At 47.6% G+C, this 24,280-nt stretch overlaps 1 protein-coding gene across 1 annotated transcript in view; it reads right to left on the bottom strand.

The window, feature by feature from the left end:
• The window catches only part of BCNT (Bcnt protein), a 98,441-nt gene that overhangs the window by 7,946 nt on the left and 66,215 nt on the right, over positions 1-24,280 (bottom strand). Inside the window, 1 exon segment of the mRNA NM_001285692.1 lies at positions 5,970-6,128. Coding sequence (NP_001272621.1) covers positions 5,970-6,128 — 159 coding nt within the window.

Raw genomic sequence — 24,280 nt, forward strand, 5'->3', positions numbered from 1 at the left:
GGCGTCTCTTGTTGCAGAGCACGGGCTCTGAGCCGGGGGTCAGTAGCTGTGGTGCAAAGGGTTAGCTGCCCTGCAGCATGCGGAACCTTCCCAGACCAGGGGTCGAACCTGTGTTCCCTGCACTGGCAGACGCACTCTCAACCATGAGCATAAGGCAGTTGTAGGGCCACTTTTACAGTTTCTTCTTCTTGTAAATATTTCAAGCTTGTTTACTGACTTAAATACAGCAGGCATAACTGTATTAAAATCTGTATCTGCTATCTTCATTGTCTAAATTCTCTGCCAATCTGATTCCCAGATGGTGTCTGGTGTTTGCTGTGTCTACTGTTTCTCAAGGTGCTTTGCTTCTTTTTGCGAATATTTTAAGATAGCCAAATTGCTTTTAAAAGACTGGACAACAATAATTCAATACTGACCAATGTAGCTTCAGATTGTATCAAAGGTTTACAAGGGGAAAGATGGCACAACACTTGCTGAAGTAGAATCACTATCAGAACACACAAAAGCACAACATAATATCTTAACCTCAACTCTGTCTTATTTTGGACTTCCCTGGTGGGTGTGGCTCAGACGGTAAAGCGTCTGCCTACAAAGAGGGAGACCCGGGCTCGATCCCTGGGTCGGGAAGATCCGCTGGAGAAGGAAATGGCAACCCACTCCAGTATTCTGGCCTGGAGAATCCCATGGATGGAGGAGCGTTGTGGGCTACAGTCCATGGCGTCGCAAAGAGTCGGACATGACTGAGCACTTTCACTCTCTCTCTCTCTCTCTTATTTTAATCAGGACTGTATTACAGGAATATCTTCATCACCTGTAATCATTTTGTGTTTGTGATCTGGATTCTTCTATGTGAGAACAATTTAAAGATGGTGCCTGTAAAAAGGTCACAGTCTCATAATAACTACGGTAGAGGCCAGTGATTACTCACAAGTACCTTATTTGAGATGTTACAAAATACGATCTTTCCCCCTTCTTAGTTTCAGCAGAGATCACTTTTGTCCCAGGGTAACCCTGTCTGGGATTCTCCAACCTCAATGTAGACTCTCCCCAGATGACCTCTGCCCTCGTTGGCATCCGTGTAAGGGAATCTGGGGACCTGACCAAACAGACCTTTCAGGTTTGGCTTGTGCTCCCTGCCCTTTGACACTGTGGCACTGGGCTCACTTCTCCACAGAAACCTTCTTGCCTGTTCTCAAGTAGGCTTTCTAGTTACACAGGTGCTGGAAAGGCTCACCCAGCAGCTGACTGTCTTGATCTCATTTCTAGAATTTTGTTGCTGTGGTCTAGTGATTCTCAATCCTGGCTGTACATGAGAATCACCTGAGGAGTGATTTAAAGGTACTGGTATCTGTGATTTTTTTTTTTTAATTGAGGCACAATATTATATAAGTTTTTGGTGTGCTGTGCTAAGTCACTTCAATCATGTTCAACTCTTTGTGACCCTATGGACTGTAACTACCAGGCTCCTCTGTCCATGGGATTCTCCACAGCAATTCACAATTTTTTTTGCCACGCTGCATGGCTTGTGGGATGTTAATCCCTTGACCAGAGATCGAACATGTGTCCCCTGCTGTGGAAGCAGAGTCTTAACCACTGGCCCATCAGGGAACTCCTAAGTAATGCATCATCTTTAAAGGCTATACTCCATATAGTTACAAAATATTGGCTATGTTCCCATGTAGCTTATTTATGTTTTATTTACTAGGTTAGATTCCACATATAAACAGTATCATATAGTATTAGTCTTTCTGACTTATTTCACTAAGCATTTCACTAGGCATAATATGGCAGAAGGCAATGGTACCCCACTCCAGTACTCTTGCCTGGAAAATCCCATGGGTGGAGGAGCCTGGTGGGCTGCAGTCCATGGGGTCTCGAATAGTCGGACACAACTGAGCGATGTCACTTTCACTTTTCACTTTCATGCATTAGAGAAGGAAATGGCAGCCCACTCCAGCGTTCTTGCCTGGAGAATCCCAGGGACGGGGGAGCCTGGTGGGCTGCCGTCTATGGGGTCGCACAGAGTCGGACACGACGGAAGCGACTCAGCAGCAGCGGCAGCAGGCATAAACCCTCGAAGTCCATCCATATTGTTGCAAATGGCAAGCTTTCACTCCTGTTGCTGGTGGTGTCGTTGTGCTGGGTCTTCGTTGTTGCATGCAAGCTTTCTCTAGCGGTGGCAGCAGGGGCTGCTCTTCCTTCGCAGGCTTCTCGTTGTCGCGCATGGGCTCTGGGCTGTGTAGGCTCCGGTAGCTGTAGCACTTGGGCTCAGTATTCATAGCCTGAGGGCCCTAAAATGTGCATGAACCCGCTAGTTGAAGCTCATGGGCTCTAGAGTGTGAGCTCAGTAGCTGTGGTGCACAAGCTTAGTTGCTCCACGGCATGTGCCATCTTTACGGACCAGGGATCGAACCCATATCCCCTGCATTGGCAGGTGTATTCTTATTTACTGTACCTCCAAGAAGTCCAAATTTTCATTATTTATTATGGCCGAGTAGTATTCCATTGTGTATGTGTACACGTGTGCATGCACACACACTCACACCCTTGACTCGTGATTCAGCAGTGTACAGGGATGTCTTTGTCACGTGAACTTTGGGAAAAACCCAGAAGATACTCGTGCTTAGCCAAGGTTAAGAACCGGATCAACAGTTCCTTCCCTGGACTAGGGGCTGGGCCCTTGATCAGCCAGCAGGAGCCAGGAAGGGCAGCGCGTGCAGGTGTGGGGTGGGCCCTGGAGAGGGCAGGTGAGAGAGGAGCTGGAGCAGAGCACTGCAGTCACGAGATCAGCACTGGAAAAACACAATCAGATCCGTGGAATCATCTGGCCGAGGGGGAGGGCTCAGAGACGAGGGAAAAGCAGAGGGCTGCAAAGTTCCGTGCTCTTGGCTGTTCCCTAACCCAGTTATGTGACTCTCCATTGCCTGAAAAGCCCTCCTGGGGCAGATGTCCTTTTTAATCATCTTGGTTTCGCTTCCAGACATTTTCTTATCTCTCCCTTGTCCTCAGCAGCACCACTCCTTGCTTTTACAAGACCTCTACTAACAGAAAGAACATTGCCTGACCCATATGATCGGTCCTCAGAGAAGCAGCAAAGTGTGGCACGCTGGCAGTCCCCCCGCTGCCTGAGGTCACCGCGCCAACACGAGAAGAGGCGGGGCTGAGCTGCCCAGGCTGAGTCAGAGCGCGGAGGCTGGGGCGCGCGCCAGAGACCTCCAGGTGACACTGACCGCTGCCAGTGCTTGCCCGCGGGCCTTCCTCAGATGGCTCTGGCACTTCTGCCTTTGTCCTGTGGCAAACCATCTCTGATAGGTGAACTCAGAAGCCTGGTAGCTACACAAGCTCATAACGTCATTAGAGAAAAAAAAAATGTTCATATCCTGATCAGCTTCCACATTCATTCACATAGTCTTGAAACCTAATCTAGAAAAATGACCCTGCCCCTCCAACAAATCTCCCACCTATCTTTATTAGAATTTAGCTTATAAGTAAACCTGAGCTACTACCACTTAAGCTGGGCTGGAAGAACCACAAGTGGGAATCAAGATTGCTAGGAGAAATATCAATAACCTCAGATATGTAGATGACACCACCCTTATGGCAGAAAGTGAAGAGGAACTAAAGAACCTCTTGATGAAAGTGAAAGAGGAGAGCGAAAAAGTTGGCTTAAAGCTCAACATTCAGAAAACAAAGATGATGGCATCTGGTCCCATCACCTCATGGGAAATAGATGGGGAAACAGTGGAAACAGTGTCAGACTTTATTTTTCTGGGCTCCAAAATCACAGCAGATGGTGATTGCAGCCATGAAATTAAAAGATGCTTACTCCTTGGAAGGAAAGTTATGACCAACCTAGATAGCACATTCAAAAGCAGAGACGTTACTTTGCCAACAAAGGTCCATCTAATCAAGGCTATGGTTTTTCCAGTGGTCATGTATGGATGTGAGAGTTGGACTGTGAAGAAAGCTGAGCGCCGAAGAATTGATGGTTTTGAACTGTGGTGTTGGAGAAGACTCTTGAGAGTCCCTTGGACTGCAAGGAGATCCAGCAAGTCCATTCTAAAGGAGATCAGTCCTGGGTGTTCTTTGGAAGGAATGATGCTCAAGCTGAAACTCCAGCACTTTGGCCACCTCATGAGAAGAGCTGACTCATTGGAAAAGACTGATGCTGGGAGGGATTGGGGGCAGGAGGAGAAGGGGACGACAGAGGATGAGATGGCTGGATGGCATCACCGACTCGATGGATGTGAATTTGGGTGAACTCTGGAGTTGGTGATGGACAGGGAGGCCTGGCGTGCTGCGATGCATGGGGTCACAAAGAGTCAGACACGACTGTGCGACTGAACTGAACTGAACTGAACTACCACTTAATACACACCTTTTAAAGTGACACTGACAGGCGTTCTGCATAGGGCTTTATGTGTCTCATCCTACTGAGCCCCACTACATTGCATGTGCAGATACTGTCTTTGTACAAACTGCAGGACTGTGGCAGTTTTGTATTGTCAGATGATTGTTAGCATTTTGTAGCAATGAAGTATTTGTAAATTAGGTATGTATGTTGTGTTCTACATATAATGCTTGCACACTAACAGACTATCAGTATAGTATGAACATAACTTATACGCACTGGGAAACCAAAAAATCCCCATGAAGGCTTTATTGTGTTATCTGCTTCAGCGTCTTTGTGTGGAACTGAACCTGCAGTACTTGAGGTCTGCCTGTGCTATATACGTCTACGCACGATACACAGACCACAAGCTTTGTCTCATGATAGCCTCACGACCACCAAGGGTGGTACTGTTACCACAGTCTTACTGGGAAAAGAGCTGAGCCTTAGGGATGCACAGGAACTTCAGGGAAAGCCCTTGCCGGTGAGGGGCAGGGGCTCCAGGCCGTCCGCCGGGCCACGCGCCTCTCTCTGTGTGTGTGAGGGGGGAGCGCCGGGCCACGCGCCTCTCTCTGTGTGTGTGAGGGGGGAGCGCCGGGCCACGCGCCTCTCTCTGTGTGTGTGAGGGGGGAGCGCCGGGCCACGCGCCTCTCTCTGTGTGTGTGAGGGGGGAGCGCCGGGCCACGCGCCTCTCTGCGTGTGTGTGAGGGGGGAGCGCCGGGCCACGCGCCTCTCTGCGTGTGTGTGAGGGGGGAGCGCCGGGCCACACGCCTCTCTGCATGTGTGTGAGGGGGGAGCGCCGGGCCACGCGCCTCTCTGCGTGTGTGTGAGGGGGGAGCGCCGGGCCACGCGCCTCTCTGTGTGTGTGTGAGGGGGGAGCGCCGGGCCGTCTGCTGGGCCAGTGCCTCTCTCTGTGGGGGGGGTTCCGGGCCGTCCGCCCGGCCACGCGGTCATGCGGGGCGGGAGTGGACGCAGAGCCGTGGACCACTTCTGCAGTCACTTTGCTCCTGGCTCCTTCTGAGGTTCTTAAGAAACCACTGAACACCGTTTCCCCTGGGATATGCCTGTGCACAGTTTATGGACATCCTCTTTGTGCTGCGAAGTGAAGAGGAGGAGAGTACACGTGATGGTCAGATGCTGTCTGAGGGCTGGTGTGTCACACAGGTTGAAACCAAGGGTGAAGGCCCACCCGGGCCATGACGACCCAAACAGTCCTACAACAATGTGACAACGTCTAGGCGCTCTACTGGCTCTGCGTTTGATGCACTGAGTTTGCCTGGCTTCTCAGAAGACCAAATAACTCAGGTGGTGAGCCAGATCGCAGATTCAGCGTGGCAGCCATGCCTGTTCCCAGGGAGCTGCTGCTCACACGCCCTCCCACCCCTGCCCATCACCTCAGTGTTTCCCTCGCTGGAGGGACCGGCCCACGTGAGAGCAGAGTTTCAGCAACCAAGCAGAGCACTCACATTTTTCATTTCACCGTGGAAACCTCCCGCCTACTTACACTGGGTGGTGTGTGTACAAAGAGCTCTCCCAGGGTTTCGAGGGTTTCAGAGGAACAAAATGCAGTGGTTCTTACCCCTCCTTCCCTCGGTTGTGGATGGCTAGCTCTTCGCCAATGCCCTCTTCCTCCTTGAAGCTCTCCCAGTCCAGCTTGGACTTCTCTAGGGTGCTCATCTTCTGCTTCTTGGCTCCGATTTTCCCCAAAAGGCTGCTCATGCCACTTGATCTTTTTAACCTAAGGAAAGCAAAAACATGAAACGTGTAGCATGTAGGAGCTCTAATCTCTTAATTAATGGTTTTTCTGACTGGCATGGACCTCCCTAGATTCAAGCTATGTATCTTATTGGAAGCTGTGTTTGCATCCAGGGTACTTCCTGTCCGGTGAGGAGAACACAGTAAAGACACCAGAATTCTAATGCGCTTTTCCTGCTTAATACCCTCTGACCGCTCTAACGAGCCGGGGATAGGAGATCCTAAAGACCTCTCTCTGGTGTGTATGACGGACAAGCCTCTGCCTGCAAGGAGGGAGAAGTCCAGCATGATTCAGTCTTGGTTTTAGAAGCACATGCCGTGGTTCATATTTCAACTTGAACCATGTGACTTTAGGCAAGCTATTTAACTATCAATACATCTGCCTCGGTTTCCTAATCCACGAAATGAACACTCACTCACAGGGCAGTAGTATCTCTTCTATGTAAAGTGCTTAAGACAGCAAGCACCTGGCACAGAGGAAAGGTGCAGCATGAATGTTATCCACCCTGTATCCCTGTCATCATCGGAGCACTAAAGCCCCAGGGAATCCTTTCAAGACAACACCGATGAGCAAGAGGTCATAATAGCTTTAAAAGACTCTTAAGATCGCTTCCTTTCAACTCCTGTGAGTCAGGACCCTGGTTTTTCCCAGGAGGTGGAGAACATTCCTCACCCCGAGAGCAAGAATGCACAGCCTGTGCTCTGCTTGCTGGTGATGCTATCATGGATGGCGGGAGAAACCCCACATGCCCAAGTTCAAGTCCTGGCAGGTCGCGTGTTTCCAGTCAATGTTAAATGTGTGAGCTCAAATAAGCAAAACAGACTGCAGCTAGTAAGAAGGTACTACAAGAAGAAGGAATTACGGAAGGAACGTGGCTTTTGGTCTCTTCAGAAAGTAAAACAAGTTATATACCAGCATACAAAAAGTTAGGAATCATTTTCTGCTTTACTGGGATATGCAAGAGAGCTAAAACATTTAAAAACTCTATGAGCTGACATCACAAGGCCTACTGATAACACTGGTAATAGGACCTCTCATTTGTCTAGAAGGCTAATTCTCCAAGTGCTTTTCATAGCCATTTTCTCATCTTATTCTCCCTAATGCCTGTGAAAACCGAGCACCGAGTCTCAGAGGTGGAGGAGGAACCTTAGAGGTGATCTTGACTCACCAACTATTCTGAAGTCCCACCTCCCTGCAGCACAGTGCCAGGGAGGGACGGCTTACTACCTCTGCCCTGGAGAGAGGTGACAGGCCAGTGTCCACAGTGAACACAAGACTCTAGGGGCTGGACAATTACCCTCCACATTCTCATTCTGTTTATACTGGTGGAGGGGATGTTAGCTTCATGGTCATAGTAGGGTCTTAGTAGGGTCATGGTCATACCCTACTATATGCTGTCAGCTTAAGATCAACTCAGAAAAGGCTGAGCAGGCGTCACTGTCCTCACTTTGAGCTGGACAAATAGACCGAGAGTAGAGAGGTTACATGACACAGCAAGGTGGTCAGACCAACAGCAGATGCAGGCCCAGGATGAAACAAGGCTTTTCCGGCCCTCAGTGTGGGGCACTGTGCTCACCTCTAGTGTGTGGCTTTACTCGAGAGATCTTCTAATGGCTACTTTGTTCCCAATCTGCTTATGAATTTTCCAAACAGTTTTTAATGAGCTTTCAATTCATACCCAGATAACTCAGTCCCTACAGCAGTCTCTCCATCCACACACAGACTATATTTTACCAGGAACAGAGCATGAGTGTGTGCGTGGTCACTCAGTGATGTCCACCTCTGTGCGACCCCATAGACTGTAGGCCGCCAGGCTCCTCTGTCCATGGGATTCTCCAGGCAAGAATACTGGAGTGGGTTGCCATTTCCTTCTCCAGGGGATCTTCCTGACCCAGGGCTTGAACGTGTGTCTCCTGCATTGCAGACGGTGATATTTTACCAGGACAGAGCATGAGGGGGGATGAGGAAACTTAATAGGGCTCTAATGTTTCCACTTCTCACCTGCTGCACTATACTGGTTCTCAGTTTTATTTCCTCTCACCTGGATAATTCAGCAGCCTCTTCACTTGTCTCCCTGACTTTTATCTTGTCCCATCACTCACCTGTTCCATCCTGGCATTGATTCTAATAATATATGCTGTCTTCAGAGTGAGTTTCCTAAAATACGAATCTTATCACGTCCTTCTGTTTAAGTATCTCCTCCCTGACGCCCAGCCGCTCTCACGATCAAGTCTACACGCCTTCACTCCTGAAGCGCCTCCTGGCCTCCTCTCACCACATCTCCCTTTGCAGCCAAAGCTCCAGCCACACCATCCCGACCGTGCAGTTTACCTCTCACACGTCTAACATCTCTCTGGTCTCGTCTCAGCTGGGAAACCACTTCCTGCAGGAGGCTTTCCCAGCCCTTCCCGCACTCTCTGCATTAGACAGCTCCTGCTGGAGCTTCAAGAGCGCCCCGGTTCTCTTCCGTCGCAGCCCCGCTCCTGTACACGTGCCTGAGGGACTCCACTCTCAGCTGCGGCCGCACCGGTCAGCTCTGGGGAAGCTCAGGGCCACTGCTGACACCTCACCAAAACCGCATACCTGCAGGCTTCTCGTTTCTGGCCACAGGGCCTCCTCCAACCCTGTCCACATGTCACAGGCACTGTGGTGGAATGACTGTGGGGAGCTGGTGCCTAAGCGGGCCAAGCTCTTGTGCTCACACAGGCAGCTCCGGGAGGCACACTGAGCGCTCCTCAGAAGCCCCAGGGACGCGGAGCCCTTGTGGCCTTGGGCACACACACACGCCTGTGCTGGCTCTTCCCCCTTCCCGGCCTCCCCTGCCCCGCTCCTTCAACTCCTGCTTCTTGAGACGCCTTCCCAAATAAGCTACCTGTACTCAAAGCCTTCCCCAAGGTTCTGCTTTGACGGGAATCTAACAAAGATGCTCAGGAGAAACACGACTTGCCCTGTGCTAGCTCTGTATGATGTGGACACTTCAGTTCTGGGCTTCCAAATCTCTCTCCAGCACGTGGATATAGTTGCCAATGGCAGACACTCAATAAAGTCAACAGTGTTACCTGGACCATAGAACCAACTAGTGGGAGAGGATTAGACTTTTTTAGAATAAAAGGTATTCAGAATACTTCTAAATTAGGAAATTCTAAGGGAGGAAACAGTGTCAGACTTTATTTTTTTGGGCTCCAAAATCACGGCAGATGGTGACTGCAGCCATGAAATTAAAAGATGCTTACTCCTTGTAAGGAAAGTTATGACCAACCTAGATAGCATATTCAAAAGCAGAGACGTTACTTTGCCAACAAAGGTCTGTCTAGTCAAGGCTGTGGTTTTTCCAGTGGTCATGTATGGATGTGAGAGTTGGACTGTGAAGGAAGCTGAGCGCTGAAGAACTGATGCTTTTGAACTGTGGTGTTGGAGAAGACTCTTGAGAGTCCCTTGGACTGCAAGGAGATCTGATCAGTCCATTCTAAAGGAGATCGGTCCTGGGATTTCTTTGGAAGGAATGATGCTAAAGCTGAAACTCCAGTACTTTGGCCACCTCATGCGAAGAGTTGACTCATTGGAAAAGACCCCGATGCTGGGAGGGATTGGGGGCAGGAGGAGAAGGGGACGACAGAGGATGAGATGGCTGGATGGCATCACTGACTCGATGGACCTGAGTTTGGGTGAACTCCGGGAGTTGGTGATGGACAGGGAGGCCTGGCGTGCTGCGATTCATGGGGTCGCAAAGAATCAGACACGACTGAGCGACTGAATTGAACTGAACTAAAGGGGAGGAATTTCCACTTACATTTGCCCATCAGTTCTCAGCAACTCAGGGTTCCCCATTTTATCTGGGCAACACCATGACTTTGTACACTTCTCTCCCCCTTAGCCTACAGCTCTGATGGCATTACCAGAATACACCATCTTTTCAACAACAGGAAAATGATTTTTGCACACAGCAGTGAAGAGGGTACTAGAAAAGGAAAACAGTCACCAGTAAACATCAGCAAAATGTCACCTGCTCTATTACGTTTTATGGAAAAGCTTCCAGGTCTGCCTGCACCAGATCTTTAACATAGTGTATGATTTCCTAATTTGATGGCCTCAAAAGCAAAATTACCCACCTTTTATTTGAGGCTAAATCAAAGTGAAAGTCACATTTACAGCAGTAACTGAAACGCCTGGTGGCCTTATCCTGAGACCAGCACCTCTCCTGGGGTCGAGCATGTGGGGTCTCATACTTGGTTCCTCCCTTGAAACAGGGCTGCAGTGGCACAGTCCTGGCGTCAGCCCATCGCAGCCATCAGGAAGGCAGATCGACCCTGACCTTGGCCCCCTCTCTGCTGCAAAGGTTCATCCAGCAGGCTTTCAGGAGAGCTGAGGCAGGCAGCAGCACACAGCTTCTGGGCTGCGGCTGGGAGCCATCTCTGCCCTGCTGGGAAATGCAAAGCACGCCGTGCCCTGCACGCCCCCCTCACAACAGCGGCTGGGCTAGGAGACGGTGGCCCAGCACTGGCGTCCCACAGGCATTGAGGAGTTGTGTACTGGGCAACCAGGGAAAGGGGAGACTCCTAATTCCCTTGGTGACCTCTCTGCTGTCAGCAGGAACCCGAGCAGCTTCAGGCGTTATAGTTTGTTCTGGATCCTAAGCCATAAGGGCAAGAGACTACCAGAAAATTGGCTCTGACAGCTCAACCCCCTCCCCAGCTGCAGACTTTCCAGTCTTGGTTCTAAAGTGGGGTGAGCTGTGTTACAGAAACCACATTGAAGAGAGCCCTCACCCACCTTTAGGGGCCGAAGCTCACAGTGGGCCTCTGCACTTGCTCCCTCAGAATGTATCCAGAATGTTATACTCAGACACGTCCAGAATACTGCTGCCAAGATGTTTTCCACGTGACCCATGACATTTCAACCACCTCCTCCTGCTCTGCTGACCTTCCGACCATATGCTTGGTGTGAACACTAGTCCCATCCGAGGAGTGCGCCGTCACTCTGGCCAGGTGGCCTCTGGGCCATCATGGTGTGGCTGAGTGTGCAGCGCGCTGGTGAGAGACCCTCACTAAGCCTTCGCTTCTGTGCGAAGTCAGCAATTCCCTCAATTCCCTTCCCACCACGCAAAGCCTGCTGACCTGCCCCAACACCAGACACCAGCCAAGACCTCACAAAAGAAGATTCAAAACCTCAGAGAAGTAAAAAGGATAAAGGGCAAAACGACTGTTGTCTTTTTCCTTCCTGAATTCAAAGTTTACAACGATAATCTGCTACAACTTTTGCTGCCTTTTAGCCCCTGAAATGTAGATTTAACAAAATTCATTGCAACTAAATGATAAAGTCCATCCTGTTAAGTCTGTTATAAAGATATTAGAGTAACATGTTTTCTTTGTTCCAGTCCCATGAACATGGACACAGATTCACCCAACTGATCTGTTCCATAGCAAAAGCACTGCTTTATCTGGCCATGTTCAGTGAAGCTCTGGATCCTGCTATTTATTTATAAGATGTACTAGAAAGGAGCTGGAAAAATAACTTCTTAAACAGAAATAGAAAGGATGACAGGACACAGCGACTGGTTCTCAAGAAAGAGTGGGAACATCTTTCCCATGATCTTTAAAACCAGCCTCAGGCGCCCAGTGGTCCCACAGAAGAGAATTTGAGGTTTGGGAATGAATTTAGAGTCCGTTCGTTCATTGGACACATCCGACAGAGATTACTCAGAAATGACTGAGTATATATAAAGCAAAATTTTGGCTTCTAGGAGAAAATCTGGTGGAGATGATTATACAAAAAAATTATGACCAAATACTATTAGGGCATGAAAGAAGGAGCAGCTGAGAGGCCGGCTGATGCAAGCTCTTTGTTTTAGAGATGCGTTAACTAAACTCTAAGAAGGTTAAGAAATCTGCCCAGGTGCACAGTGAGAGAGACCTGGGTCAGCACTCAGTGCTTGATCACCCGGCTGATATGAGAGCTGAGGACAGCTCACCTTTGGCCCTCCCTTCCACACTCCAGTTTCACTGCTGGTTTTGGGGTTTGGGGGAATATTCTTATCTTCCCTGTTGTCCTGGAGCTCACTGTACACAGGGCCCATGTCTTACTCATTCTTGGCTCACTCAGCATCGTGCAAAGCTTTGCCATGGTATGTGATCACTACATGTTTAATAGGATTTGACAGTGGGCAAATGAATTTTCTCTTCTAACAGAAGTTTTTAACACTACATTTGAACCAACAGCAAAGAAAAGGAAGCTCCAAAATTGAACCAGCAAGGATAAGGTCAACACAAGTGCACGGGAGCGCCACTGACCTCTACTTGGAACTTCCACGCACACAGCCCAACTCAAGTCTATGCTTTCCGGCTCACAACTTGCTTAACCACTAAAATGCAAATTATTTGGAACTAAGATTTCTTGGCAGAGATAAGCAGTTTCCGTAGTATTTGGCATCTGTTTACAAGGCAGGAGTGGACTTTTCACAGCTCACCCATGGCCTAAGGGCCATACAAGGGTCTGGAACTGGCATGGTTCTTTCTGAGAAATGTGAAGAAGGTTTATGATGGAAATTCTTCAGTGAGAGCTGTCTGCTTCAGTGAGAGTCGTCTGCTTGTTCTCTTGCAGATCATCTTTGGATTAAGCTTAAATCCCTAAGAATGAGAAGTAAAGCCCCAGTCCCTGGGCCAATTTCACTCCCCACCTGTGCAAGTCTCTAAGTAATCTTCCCAAAGCCCAAGACCAGACGACTCAAGGAAATGGACTGGAAGCCAGTGGCACATTAGGAAAAGAGTTTAAATCCCATTCACTTCCCAACGTTGTATTGCAGTATTCTATGGGACACTGGGCTCAGTAAAGTGGAAAACCAGAAATATTGACATTGATACACTGCCAGCCAAAAAAAAAAAAACCCACACACCAGAAAAGAAAAAAAGCATCTACCAGCAAAAGGTGAAATAAAAGCTGGCAACAAGTAGCAGCTTCACAGTTTTTGTACAAATAGAAAATGGTCTGCTAACTCAGTTTTATTGATCTTATGCCAATCCAAGAATAAAAGAAGTTAAGTTTTGTCTGATTTGATTTCAGCTGCTCTCCATCTTTACAGCATGTCTGTGAAAACTAGGTGATGATTTTGGTAGCAAAAGCCCTGAATTCTAAGCTCTTCTAAAATACTATATTACAGAAAGCCCTTTCCAACTTTTTCTTCCCTATTTGTTAAGTACAGGACTGTTTTGCTTGCTGGAAGGACTATCTTAGCTGACTTGGTTCTATTTAAATGAGCAGCCCTTCCTAGATAAGACACACCATCCCTCCACCGTCAGCTCTCCTCAAAGCCGTAGGAGTCCTGTAACTGCACAGTCTCTGGTCTCTCTTATGATCAAGGTCAAGTATTTCTGAGACAAGTAACTTGTGGCTGGGGACTCTCAAACAACACTGAGATGGCCTTATTCTCTGGGACAGCTAACTGAGCGGCTGGGCAGCAGCTTATCAGCGTCATATGCCAAGAGAAAGTTAATGCCCCTCTTTGTGAAGAGCAGTCCTCCTCTGGTCTATTGTTCTGCTGAAACCAGCTCAGTGGGCTTGGGCCCCTTGCCACAGAAGGCAATTGTTTGTTTTTATTGTTGTTTGTTTTCATTAATCTGCCTAGTTCAGACCTTTCAGGGCGGGTCAAAGTTAGACAAGCATTAGGAAAGAATGGGTCCTTTTCCACACCAACCCTTGGCGCACATGAGGCCTTTGCGGTGCTTGGTCCACACACTTAATGCAGAGAAAAATGCTGCATGAAGATGTAAAAGGCCTGTGTTGTCAGGCGGGTGGGTGAGCTCTAGAGCACCCAGTCCGCTCCTGCTTCTGCGAGATGGAATGTGACGGCACAAGGAGGCCAACGTGGTCTGCTGAGAACTTCCCCTCAACTTTCCAGTTTCAAAATGTCAAACTGACAGAAAAGCTGAAAGCAGAGAGCAACTATTTATCTAAATACTCTTCACTGCAATAGCAGCGTCTGCCTCCAGTGCGGGAGACTCGGGTTCGATCCCTGGGTCAGGAAGATCCCCTGGAGAAGGAAATGGTAACCCTCTCCAGTATTCTTGCCTGGAGAATCCCATGGACAGGGACGCCGTGGTAGGCGACAGTCCACAGGGTTGCAACGAGTCGGACACGACTGAGCGGCTTCACTTTCACTTTAACATTCTGCCACACTTGCTTTCTCTCTCTCTCCTTCTCTCTATATATACAAATTTTCTTTTTTGGGGGGTGATTCATGCCCCATCACCTCTGGGTCTTAGAAAGTCTCCAAAAAGTGAAAAAGCAGTAACTGGAGAAAGGCCAGGGTTTATGATCATCAGCAGGGCCCTAGCCTAGAACTGCCAACGGTGAGCATGGAGTCCCTGGCCACCACAGAAGCATTCACCTTGATATCTGGATTCTCTTCTCAAGGGTCAGAGGCCCGCTGTGCAGAGGGTTAAGCGAAGTCAGTGCAAAGTCGGTGGCAAAGAAAAACCCTTTGGCCTGTCCACCAGGCCTTGAGGAAATGATACTCTTCTGTTTCCCTTCTCCTCTGTCCCACTCCCATGTGGTCATTTCATTCCCTGGGAAAGAGATAATGCCACATCCCTTCCTGCCTCTGCTCTGGCAACTTCCTTCCTCACACCATTCCCATGGCGGGGCCCAGGGCGGGCAGGGGAGAGCCGCCACCACGTTAGAGCAGTTGGGGCCTGAAGCAGGCCAGGGGGCTCTCTCCAAGGAGGAAATGTTCCTTTACTGGGAGTGAGGATTGTGCCTGGGGGGGAATGGAGGCCTCTCCCGAGAGGTGCTGCTGTTGCTTTAATTTGCATGATCAGGCGCAGCTGGGGAGAATAATGTACTGACCAACACAAACAGACCATTTACATTTCTGAGACAGACTTTTAAAGAAAGTATTAAATACAGCTCCTAACAAAGCCCATAATGGCATTTTTCTTTAGGCAAACCCTGGGAGCTCAACTGAGGCAGGCACAGCTTGTTTTCCAGACGCTGCTTCCATATGGGCACCAACCAGTCACAGCCTTGGGGCAGAGGCAGAGGAGCAGAGCGAGCCCCTCTTTGGGGGTGCTCTGGGGCCTCTCTGAGATGGAGCCAGGCCAGGCAGCTCTGGACTACCTGGACTGCCCGCCGGGGCTGAGGCCAGGAGCCCCGCTCACCCTGACGGGTCCGATCCCGGCAGGAGAAGAGCGCCTCTCCCAGAGACAGCAGCCAGTGAGAAGCAAAGTGTGGAGCCCTGAAGACAAATGTGCCCGACGGGGCTGTTCTGGCTAACTGCTGACTGCTGACTCGGGAGTTGGCGTGCTTTCTCAGACCTCAGCATTCTGCTTTCTTTGACTTCCAGCTTGCTTTTTCTCAGGCAGGTCTCTCTCTCTTCATGAAAATGTCAGAGGATGTCAACATAAAATACGTTTTTAAGTCTTGGCCGCCTCCCAGGGTGAGATCAAGTTAAGAGTCTCAGGATGTGCGGGTATGCTCAGTCAGATCAGGGAGCGTTCACTGAAGAGAGTCATGCCTGCGCTCCTTTCTAGAAATGGGTGGGCACATTAACCACAAGGCTTCGGATGAAACACACGAGTTAGCTAGCATATATTTTGCAAAATTATTCCCCCTCCATCCCTCAACTTCTCATCACTACTAAACAAGCATGCTAAATTGCAAATGAGAAGGATATGAACGCTGGACACAGCTTGATTCCTGACACCTCGCAGTTCTGTCTGGAGAGGGGTGTGCTTGGCGGTCTTCTCATTAGATGAGGCTGAGTGGTGACACAGGTCGTGTCCTAGCGCCTGGCGTGCCTCAGGGTCCCTGACTCCAGACCGCTCTCCGTGTGGCGGCTGCACTGTCAGGCGCTTGCTCACTGGCCAGGGGATCTCCTCTGGCCTCCCAGGAGGCGCTGTCCTGCTCACTCAACGGGCAACTCAACAAGGCCCAGGCCCCAACCTGTCCCCCTCCCAGGGCAGCACCTGTCTTCAAAAAGCCAGGACACACCATCATCTACAGTTTTCCCATCGTCACAGCACCCCTCACAATCCAGGATTCAGAGTCCTTGGGAAGCAATTACCTGCACAACGGTGATCAAAAGAAGGGGGTTGTTTCCAGCCTGAGCCCGAGGTGTCACTTCACTAAAGCAATGCAATGGATTTCAATAAAGAGGAATATCTGTTCCCACGTAGTCTGGTAGAGAAAGCAGAAAACTTTCTTTTTCCCTGCACTCAGGAAATGGTTTTCATATATGTCAACCACAGCTGGGTAATCTCTATAACCACAACATAGCTTCTCTTTAATAAATAGAAGATTTTTAAGCACTGCATCACTGACCACCAAAAAGAATTCCCACCCTCCATCTCTAAGGCAAGAAAAAATGATAAGGCTAAGTAGAGTCTCTTTCCTTAATCTGCCAGTCAGGGGTTGCTGAAGAAGCTTTTTCATTCAGAAATGTAGACTGTTTCATGAGGATTCTGTCATCCAGCCCCACTGCTGAATGATGGATGAACCTTGAACAAATCCAGCTTCTCTGCATGCTGGGATCCCCTCAGAGCCTTTATGACCACAATCCTCAATGGGTCATAAGGTAAACGTATGACTATGGATCATGGCCAATAGGTGTGAAGAAGGAGCTTTTGTGACTGCTGGCTGGGAGATGAAGGTACACTGAAACAAAGCTGGCCAACCCTGCCTAGCACAGATGGTTCAAGACAATGAAAACAAATCAAACCAAACATCATTAACTAAAGATGCGAAGGGTGGACTGGACAGTTCTCCGATTCACCCTTGTATATCACTTGCCCTGGGAAACTTGGCATCACCCTCTCCCTGCTGTGAGAGCAAGGCCTCTATCCTCTGGCTCCTTGCCCTGAAGCCAGGAGCAGTCTGGGAGAGCCGGTGACCCTCTCCTTGGGGGCAAGTGGCTTCATGACGCCCTTCCTGTCACTGTGAGGCCCAGCTGGTAATTCAGCAGACTGTATGAGCATGTTCACCATTCCCACCGCCCAGAAGGAGGTTTGGAGCCAGAGGTACTAACACCGGTGGTCTCATTTGAATATTACTAAAACTAAAAGGGCATTCATGCAAAAACACACAAAACAACTCCCCCTCCCCCAAACCTACCTAGTTGTCATGAAGAGCTTTTTTCTAAGGGTGAAGATTAAGCTACTGAATTGATTTGTATTCTGTTGATAAAAGAATGCTGGAAAACTGGTGACACATCATTTTTTATCCTCAGTTAATACTTTTAAAAACAGCTTGACTGCAATACAATTCACATACTAAAGAAGTCACTCATTTAAAGTATGCAAGTCAATGGTTCTCAGTGTATTCAGTTGTGGAGCCACTATTACAGTCTAATTTTAGGACATTTTATCATTCTCTCAAAAAAAAAACAAAAAAAAAACAAAAAAAAAACTCCTCACACCCATTCATTAGCAGTCACCCCCATTCCTTCAGCTTCAGGCCAGGAGCTAATCTATGTTCTGTCTCTACAGATCTGCCTGTTCTCCCAGGTATCAATAATAGTTGTATTTTGCTATTAAAAAAATTATTATTATTATTACTTTTTGTCATGCTATACAGTATGCATGATCTTAGCTCCTTGACCAGGGATTGAACTCAGGTCCCCTGCAGTGGAAGCATGGAGTCTTACCCGCTGGACTGCCAGGGAAGTCCCAGCCAGCTAGTAATTTTAAATCGTAAGTTTAAGACTATACAGTTGGTATCTGTTGTAGCTAACTATAAGAAACACTTTTAAAATTTCAACTTGTCCCATCTGTTGACGGTCATATATATATATATTTATTTCATAAGAGCCACGAAAATCAGAAATCTAGACTTCAGACAGGAATACTGTAATATCTGAGCACTGCTTATATAGCTAAGTCCTGAATACCATCACCACTACTTTGGAGGTGTGTTTTTAAAGCAGTGAGGTGCAGTGGCTTAGCATTCAGTGCAGAAAACTGCCCCTGCCACTTAAACCTTTTTGTTTGTTTGTTTGTTTTAAAAACCATTTGGGTGAGAAAATTTATCTGAGCCTCAGGTCACTCATTAGTGTGTGTGTGTGTGTGTGTGTGTGTGTGTGCTTAGTTTCTCAGTCATGTCTGACTCTGTAACCCCATGGACTGTGGCCCACCAGGCTTCTCTGTCCATGGCAAGTATACTGGAGTGGGTAGCCATGCCCTTCTCCAGGGGAATCTTTCCGACCCAGGGATCAAACCCAGGTCTCCCGCACTGCAGGCGGGTTCTTTACTGACGGAGCCACAGGGAAGCCCAAGAATACTGAGGATAATAATAGCTGCTTTGAAGTGTGATGATTAGGTGAGATATTCATCTACCTAGCCCGAGTGCCTTCAGTGTGCCAGACTCTGTTGGCCACTGGAGATAGAAACACAAATTTCTTAGCCTCATTAAATTCATTTGCTCAAGACAGAAACACAAACAAGTAATTAATTAGATTATGAGAAAACCAAGTGCTTTAGGAGCCTAACAGTGTGAGCTGGGGAAGGCTGTAGAGAGGGAGGGGAGGTATCTGAAATGTGCAAGCTGAGAAGGGCTTTGCAAGGAGACAAGGTGGGAGAGAGAAGTTAGCAGAGACAGGGGCCTCTGCAGCACATGTGAAGGCGCAGAGCAGAGGCCACACTTCCTGTCGCTCCTACTCTCATCATGCCCTCAAGAAGATGCTTGTCTAGAAGCCAGAAACAAATTAAAATCTTGCTGCTGCTAGAGAAAAACTATGGAGCTTTAGGAGTTGCTTGTTCTTTTTCTGAAGCTAATTCATCTTTGGCAGCAAAGTATATTTTAAATTTCTACTTTTTTCTCCTGAAAAATTTCAAACCAAGAAAAGTTGATCACCTTTGATCTAGAATAGTCCCCATGCCTGTAGAACGGCCCACAATTTGGACTTGTCCGATTGTTAACGCTGGCTGCTTTGGGGGCATCTGGGAGTCTTTCAGCACACAATCTTTGGACGGCTTTTCCTCATGGACACTTACTTCCTGAGTGATTTCATCCAGTCCCGAGGCTTACATACCAGTAAACTGCCTCTGACTCCCAAAGGTCTTATTTTCTGCCCAGACCTTGCTCCGTAACTCCAGACTTTCACTAACTGCCCAGCAGACCTCGCCTGCAGCAGCTTTCCACACCTTAGCAGAAGGCATAGCACCTGGCCACGTACTCACCTTTCAGACTTGCTCTCTCAAGACTAACCCCACACTTACTCCACCTCAGGTACGTACCCACCTTTGAAGGCCTAGACTCAAGCCATTCCTTCAACCTGAAATACTCTCTTCCAATAGAACATCTTGTTAGCATTCTCACCGCCCTCAAGACTGCGTGCAGATCTCAACTTCTCAATGAGACTTGCCCTTACCCCCCTGTGCATCCTGTTCCCACTCTAACCTTCACCCTCACCCCACGGTCCTGCTCCAACTACCCTCCTCAGATTTTTTTTTTCTTTGTAACGTTCAGTATTTTCTAACACACCACATAATTTATTATGTTTATTGTCCATCTCTTTCTTGGAATGGAAACTCCACAAAGGCTGGAGCTGATGTCTGTTTTGATCACTGATATAACCCAAACATCCAGTACAGCGCCTGGCACATGGCAGGCACTTTTAATAAACATTTGTTAAAAGAATGTATGAATATTGGGAAAACATATCAGCTTGGTACATTATAAACAGATTCCAATAATGATATCTACTAAGGTAACAGTTCTTGGTGTTGGCTAATCTCATAGCCGCTGCATATCCTTAGCTGGGTTTTCTGCAGGAAAAATTAGCAGTTTAGACATGGGAAAAGCATTTGTTCACTGCAACAGATGGCAGATCCCTCTGTGAATGGCTGTCAGGACCCTGGAATTTGTCCTAGGCTGGCCCCAGTGTCACTGGATAAGAGCCTGCAGAATGCTCAACAACCCCACCATAAACTGTAATCTGGTGGACACAGGCTAAAATATCCTAATCGAAACACAAGTCAGGGACAGAATTAGAGGGAATGCTGGATGACCTTTGTTTTTTTGGTCTATGGTAAGAGAATCTGCAAAAAAAAAAAAAAAGTGATATATGCATTCGTATTTTGTGGTAAATGGAGCTCTGGAACAACCAGGTCAGGAGACAGAAGCAAAGACTAATGAGGGTCACAAGCGAGTCTTCTTCTCTTGCCACCAGTTACCTCACAGCAAAGCTGCTTTTATTGGTTTGGTCTTGGGGGCTAGTTTTAAAGTCATATACTATGTTATGAGCCAGAAGCAATGTCTGAGTCCAGTCTTGAAGCTAAAACCAACACTGGATGGAAGTACTTGGAGCAATTAGCTAACTCAATATTCAGCCAACTGAATAACTTCTCGTCAGAAGCTGCCAGGAAGAATCATTCAGGGGTACAGGTTTGATATAAGCAGCAAGCTGAGCTACAGCAAAGACAACCACTCCTTCCAGCTGCCACAACCAACTATGTCAAGGTAAGAGAATTATCCAGATAGGAACTTTCTCTCTTGTTCAGTGGGCACCTGAGCTGGTGGACAGTGGAAGGGATAAGATGGCAAGAGCAGCTAGAAAAAGAGGCAAAAAGAAGTGGGTTCTTCTCATTGCTGGTGGTCTGGGTGCCTGGTAAGAATAGAAGACCCTAAAAACGTTCAAAGGGGCGTGGGAACGAGGTCATATGCAAAAATGCAAGACTTCCAAATGACTTGAGACTTCTAGAAGCCTGACTGTGGAGAAACATCCTTACAATTCTGAAGGAAAATCATTTCCCACCTCATGTTATATGCAGAAAAACCACTGCTAAAATGTAAAGACAGAACAAAGTCATCTTCGGACATGCTTAGTTTCAAAAATTTATCTCCTATATATCATTTCCTCAGGATGTTACTGGAGGATGAGCTCTATTAAACGAGGAAATAGAAAGAGTAAGACAAGGAATCCAAGAGGTAGGGGAGCCACACAAACAGGGATGGGAGGCAGGCCCAGAACAACAGCTGCAGAGAAAGCCCAGAGAAGAGAGTCCAGACCCGGGCTGAAGGATGGAAGACTTCAGAAGGGACTGGGGTGGGGGTGGTATGGAGACGACACAGTCCAAGAAAAGTGTCGACAGGGATTTCACAGATCTGTGGGAGAGTTTGGAAAAAATGTGACAGGGACATAGAAAACGAAGCGAACTAACAAATAACATGCTGGGAAAGACTGAAGGTGGGAGGAAAATGGGACGACAGAGGCTGAGATGGCTGGATGGCATCATCGACTCAATGGACATGAGTTTGCGCAAGCGCCAGGAGATGGTGAAGGACAGGGAAGCCTGGTGTGCTGCAGTCCATGGGGCTGCAGAGTCAGACACAACCGAGTGACTGAACAACAACGACGAATACGATACATACATGAAAGGAAACACAAAGCTAGTCCACACCTGGGCTCAGGGAAGGGGCAGTATGAGAGGATTAATTCCTTCTCTTTCAAATCAGGAGCTGGTGTTCCTTAAAGATTAACAAATAATGTCTAAAATTGAAAAAAAAATACCCGGTATACTAAACACAGTAGTTTAAATTATTGACAAAATAATACCAGAAGAACTAGCTAAAAGAGTTTAAAGTGGTTGCCTCTGAGAAGCAGGACCCAGGACAGGATCACACAGTGCATTTGGATGTTTCACTCTATGCCTGTATGACTGAGCTGATAACAAACCTGGGTTAATAAATCTTAATGTTCCTTTTAGCAGGAAAAGAAGAGAAAGGAATGTTTCTGAGGAGTCAATCGGTCTCTCTCTCCACTGGACAAGCTGGTGAAGTGATCTGTTCCCCAGTTAATTGCAAGGCTGAAATTATTAAAGAGATGAAAGCTAGAACACTCTTCCAGCACTTAACAGAAAAAGTTCTGCAGATTCATATTTATTCCTCAGTAGGTTTTGTTTGCTGTTAAGTTTTAGGAAGACAAAAATCTTTAAAGGGTGCCCCTTCAGATAGACGCTGTGCTGCAGAGTCAAAGTATGGGATTGGGAAATGGCTAAAATGGGACGTGCCTCTGTCAAATGAGAATTGGGAAGGGAAGTCCTGGAATGCCACTGAGACTGTCAGCAAACCAGAAAGTCTGTTTTAAACAGGGGGAGGAAAGTAAAAAGGCGATGAAAGGAAGTTTTTAAAGTCACCCACTCTACATTCTGAATGTTAATAGAGTGCATTTCTTCTTTTGCTCTCTCCACAAGCTGATTAAAAAGTAGGGAAGGAAGTGACAGTGGTTGGAGCAAGGCGTTAAGGTGGTTAGAGCCCGACTTCTGGGCTGCACTCCTAACTCATCTGCTGCTTGGCTGGCCGCCCCCGCCCCCACCGGAGAAATCACTCCTCCACATTTCTACTTCAGTGACTGAGACACAGAGAAACTAGTTTACCTCTGTGAGAGGCCATGAACATTATTAATCATTAATACTCTGCAAGAGCCTCTGTGGAACAGAGATTGCAGTATCAGTTACTCATGATCATCTGGAAAGGCCACTGACCCCACCCCCTCCCACAGATCCAGGACTTGCCTCCTCTTGAAGCACGGCATCCACTCCAGCTATAGGAAGGCTTGCTTCCTCCTTTTCCTGTAAGTAATTAATCCAAACAAGACCCTTTAAAACAACAGAAACATGAAAAGGGATAGGAAAGAGGACAATAATAAGGACAAACTGTTGCAACAATCAGTTCCCTCTGGCTAGCCAATCCCGTCAAGCCTGAAGTGCTCTCAGAAACATCTAACTGGACTTTCCAGGGGTGCAAACCCCAGAAAGAGGCTGCTTGCTGGCCAGTAGACCTTGCCTGGTGTTGCAAAGCAGAAACCATCAGCTGGAAACGGCGCAGGGGGTAGAGAAAATTTCCACCAGGACGGAGGAGAGAGGAATGGTTGGGCAGAGCACGGGAAGAAGCCTCTTCCCTCACCTTTATTATTCCAATAAACTGTCAAACTAAGGCTAAAAAAGAAACAAAAGTTGGGATAGTCCCAGCACAATCTAAACCCTACCAAACTGAAAAAAAAAAAAGACTGGAAAAAAGAAAACTTCCTATTCAGCAGGTCAACTGATGGGCTAAGGGAATGCATAGGGGGCTGAGAAATGGCTCAGCTGCCCCTACAATTAGTCTCCCCATCAACACATTCCAGGGACGCAACCAATTCAGCGATCCTTCTGGAGCCAGCCATCGCTTTCTTGTCCTCCTGTCTCATAAAAGCTGCAACCTGCCCCCTTCCAGGTTTCAAATGCTCTCAGGTCTCCTGATTTACAGTGAGACATGAACTATTAGAACGTGAAGCATGTATTTGCCAGTGACTTCCTGCTGCTGGGAGCTGGGTGGGGGAATCTTTATTTGGTTTATGCATATGGTCAAAATGCAAAATGATCAAAAAGGGACCAATGAAAAATAATATCCTGCCAGTCTCCCAGCCAGAAATTCTTTTTCTCTGAAGCAACTGGTGTGACCAGTTCCTGGTGTCCCTCCAGAGTGTCTCGGCATGTGCAGTCATTGTCAGTCCCCTCGCTATCTTCTCCAGTAGGACCTAATTTCCTATCCGAGCACTCAAATCTCCATATATTTAGTTTTTATTGGGGTCTGGAAAGAGAGCTCTGCCAGTCAGATTTTAGAAATCTGCTTCTTCCTGCCAGAGCTATTTCATGCATATCCAAGCAATATATATTTGTCTATATTCTCGCCCATCCTGCACATGAACTGACTGTAGGCCTCTACACTATTCTGCCCCTGGCCTTTTCCCCTGATTTATGTATTCCCGGAATCATTACACATCAGTACACAGGGTACTTTCTCTTTCTTCTCCCAGCTGCATGCTGTCCTGCTGTATGGAAGAACCATAGGTTACCAGACAGCCCCTACTGATGGACCTCAATGACAACTGTCTGCCACTACAAACACAGAGGGCCAGACCCTTGTCAAAGTGCTGTTCTCCAACTTTGGGATCTCTGCCAATCTGGTGAAAAATAGCATCTCCTTGTCATTCAAATTTGTGTTTCTCTTTTTAATAGGGAAACTCAGCATCTTTTCTAATGTGTAAGAGACATTTATATTTCTGTTCTGCTAAGGGATTTTTTGGCCCTTTTAAAAATTGGGTGATTAATATAAACATATTTCTTATTGATTAGTAGAGGCTCTTACTAAGGAAACTTATACCTTGT

The sequence above is a fragment of the Capra hircus genome, chromosome 18, assembly GCF_001704415.2.
Source record: "Capra hircus breed San Clemente chromosome 18, ASM170441v1, whole genome shotgun sequence".
In the NCBI taxonomy this organism is placed as follows: domain Eukaryota; kingdom Metazoa; phylum Chordata; class Mammalia; order Artiodactyla; family Bovidae; genus Capra; species Capra hircus.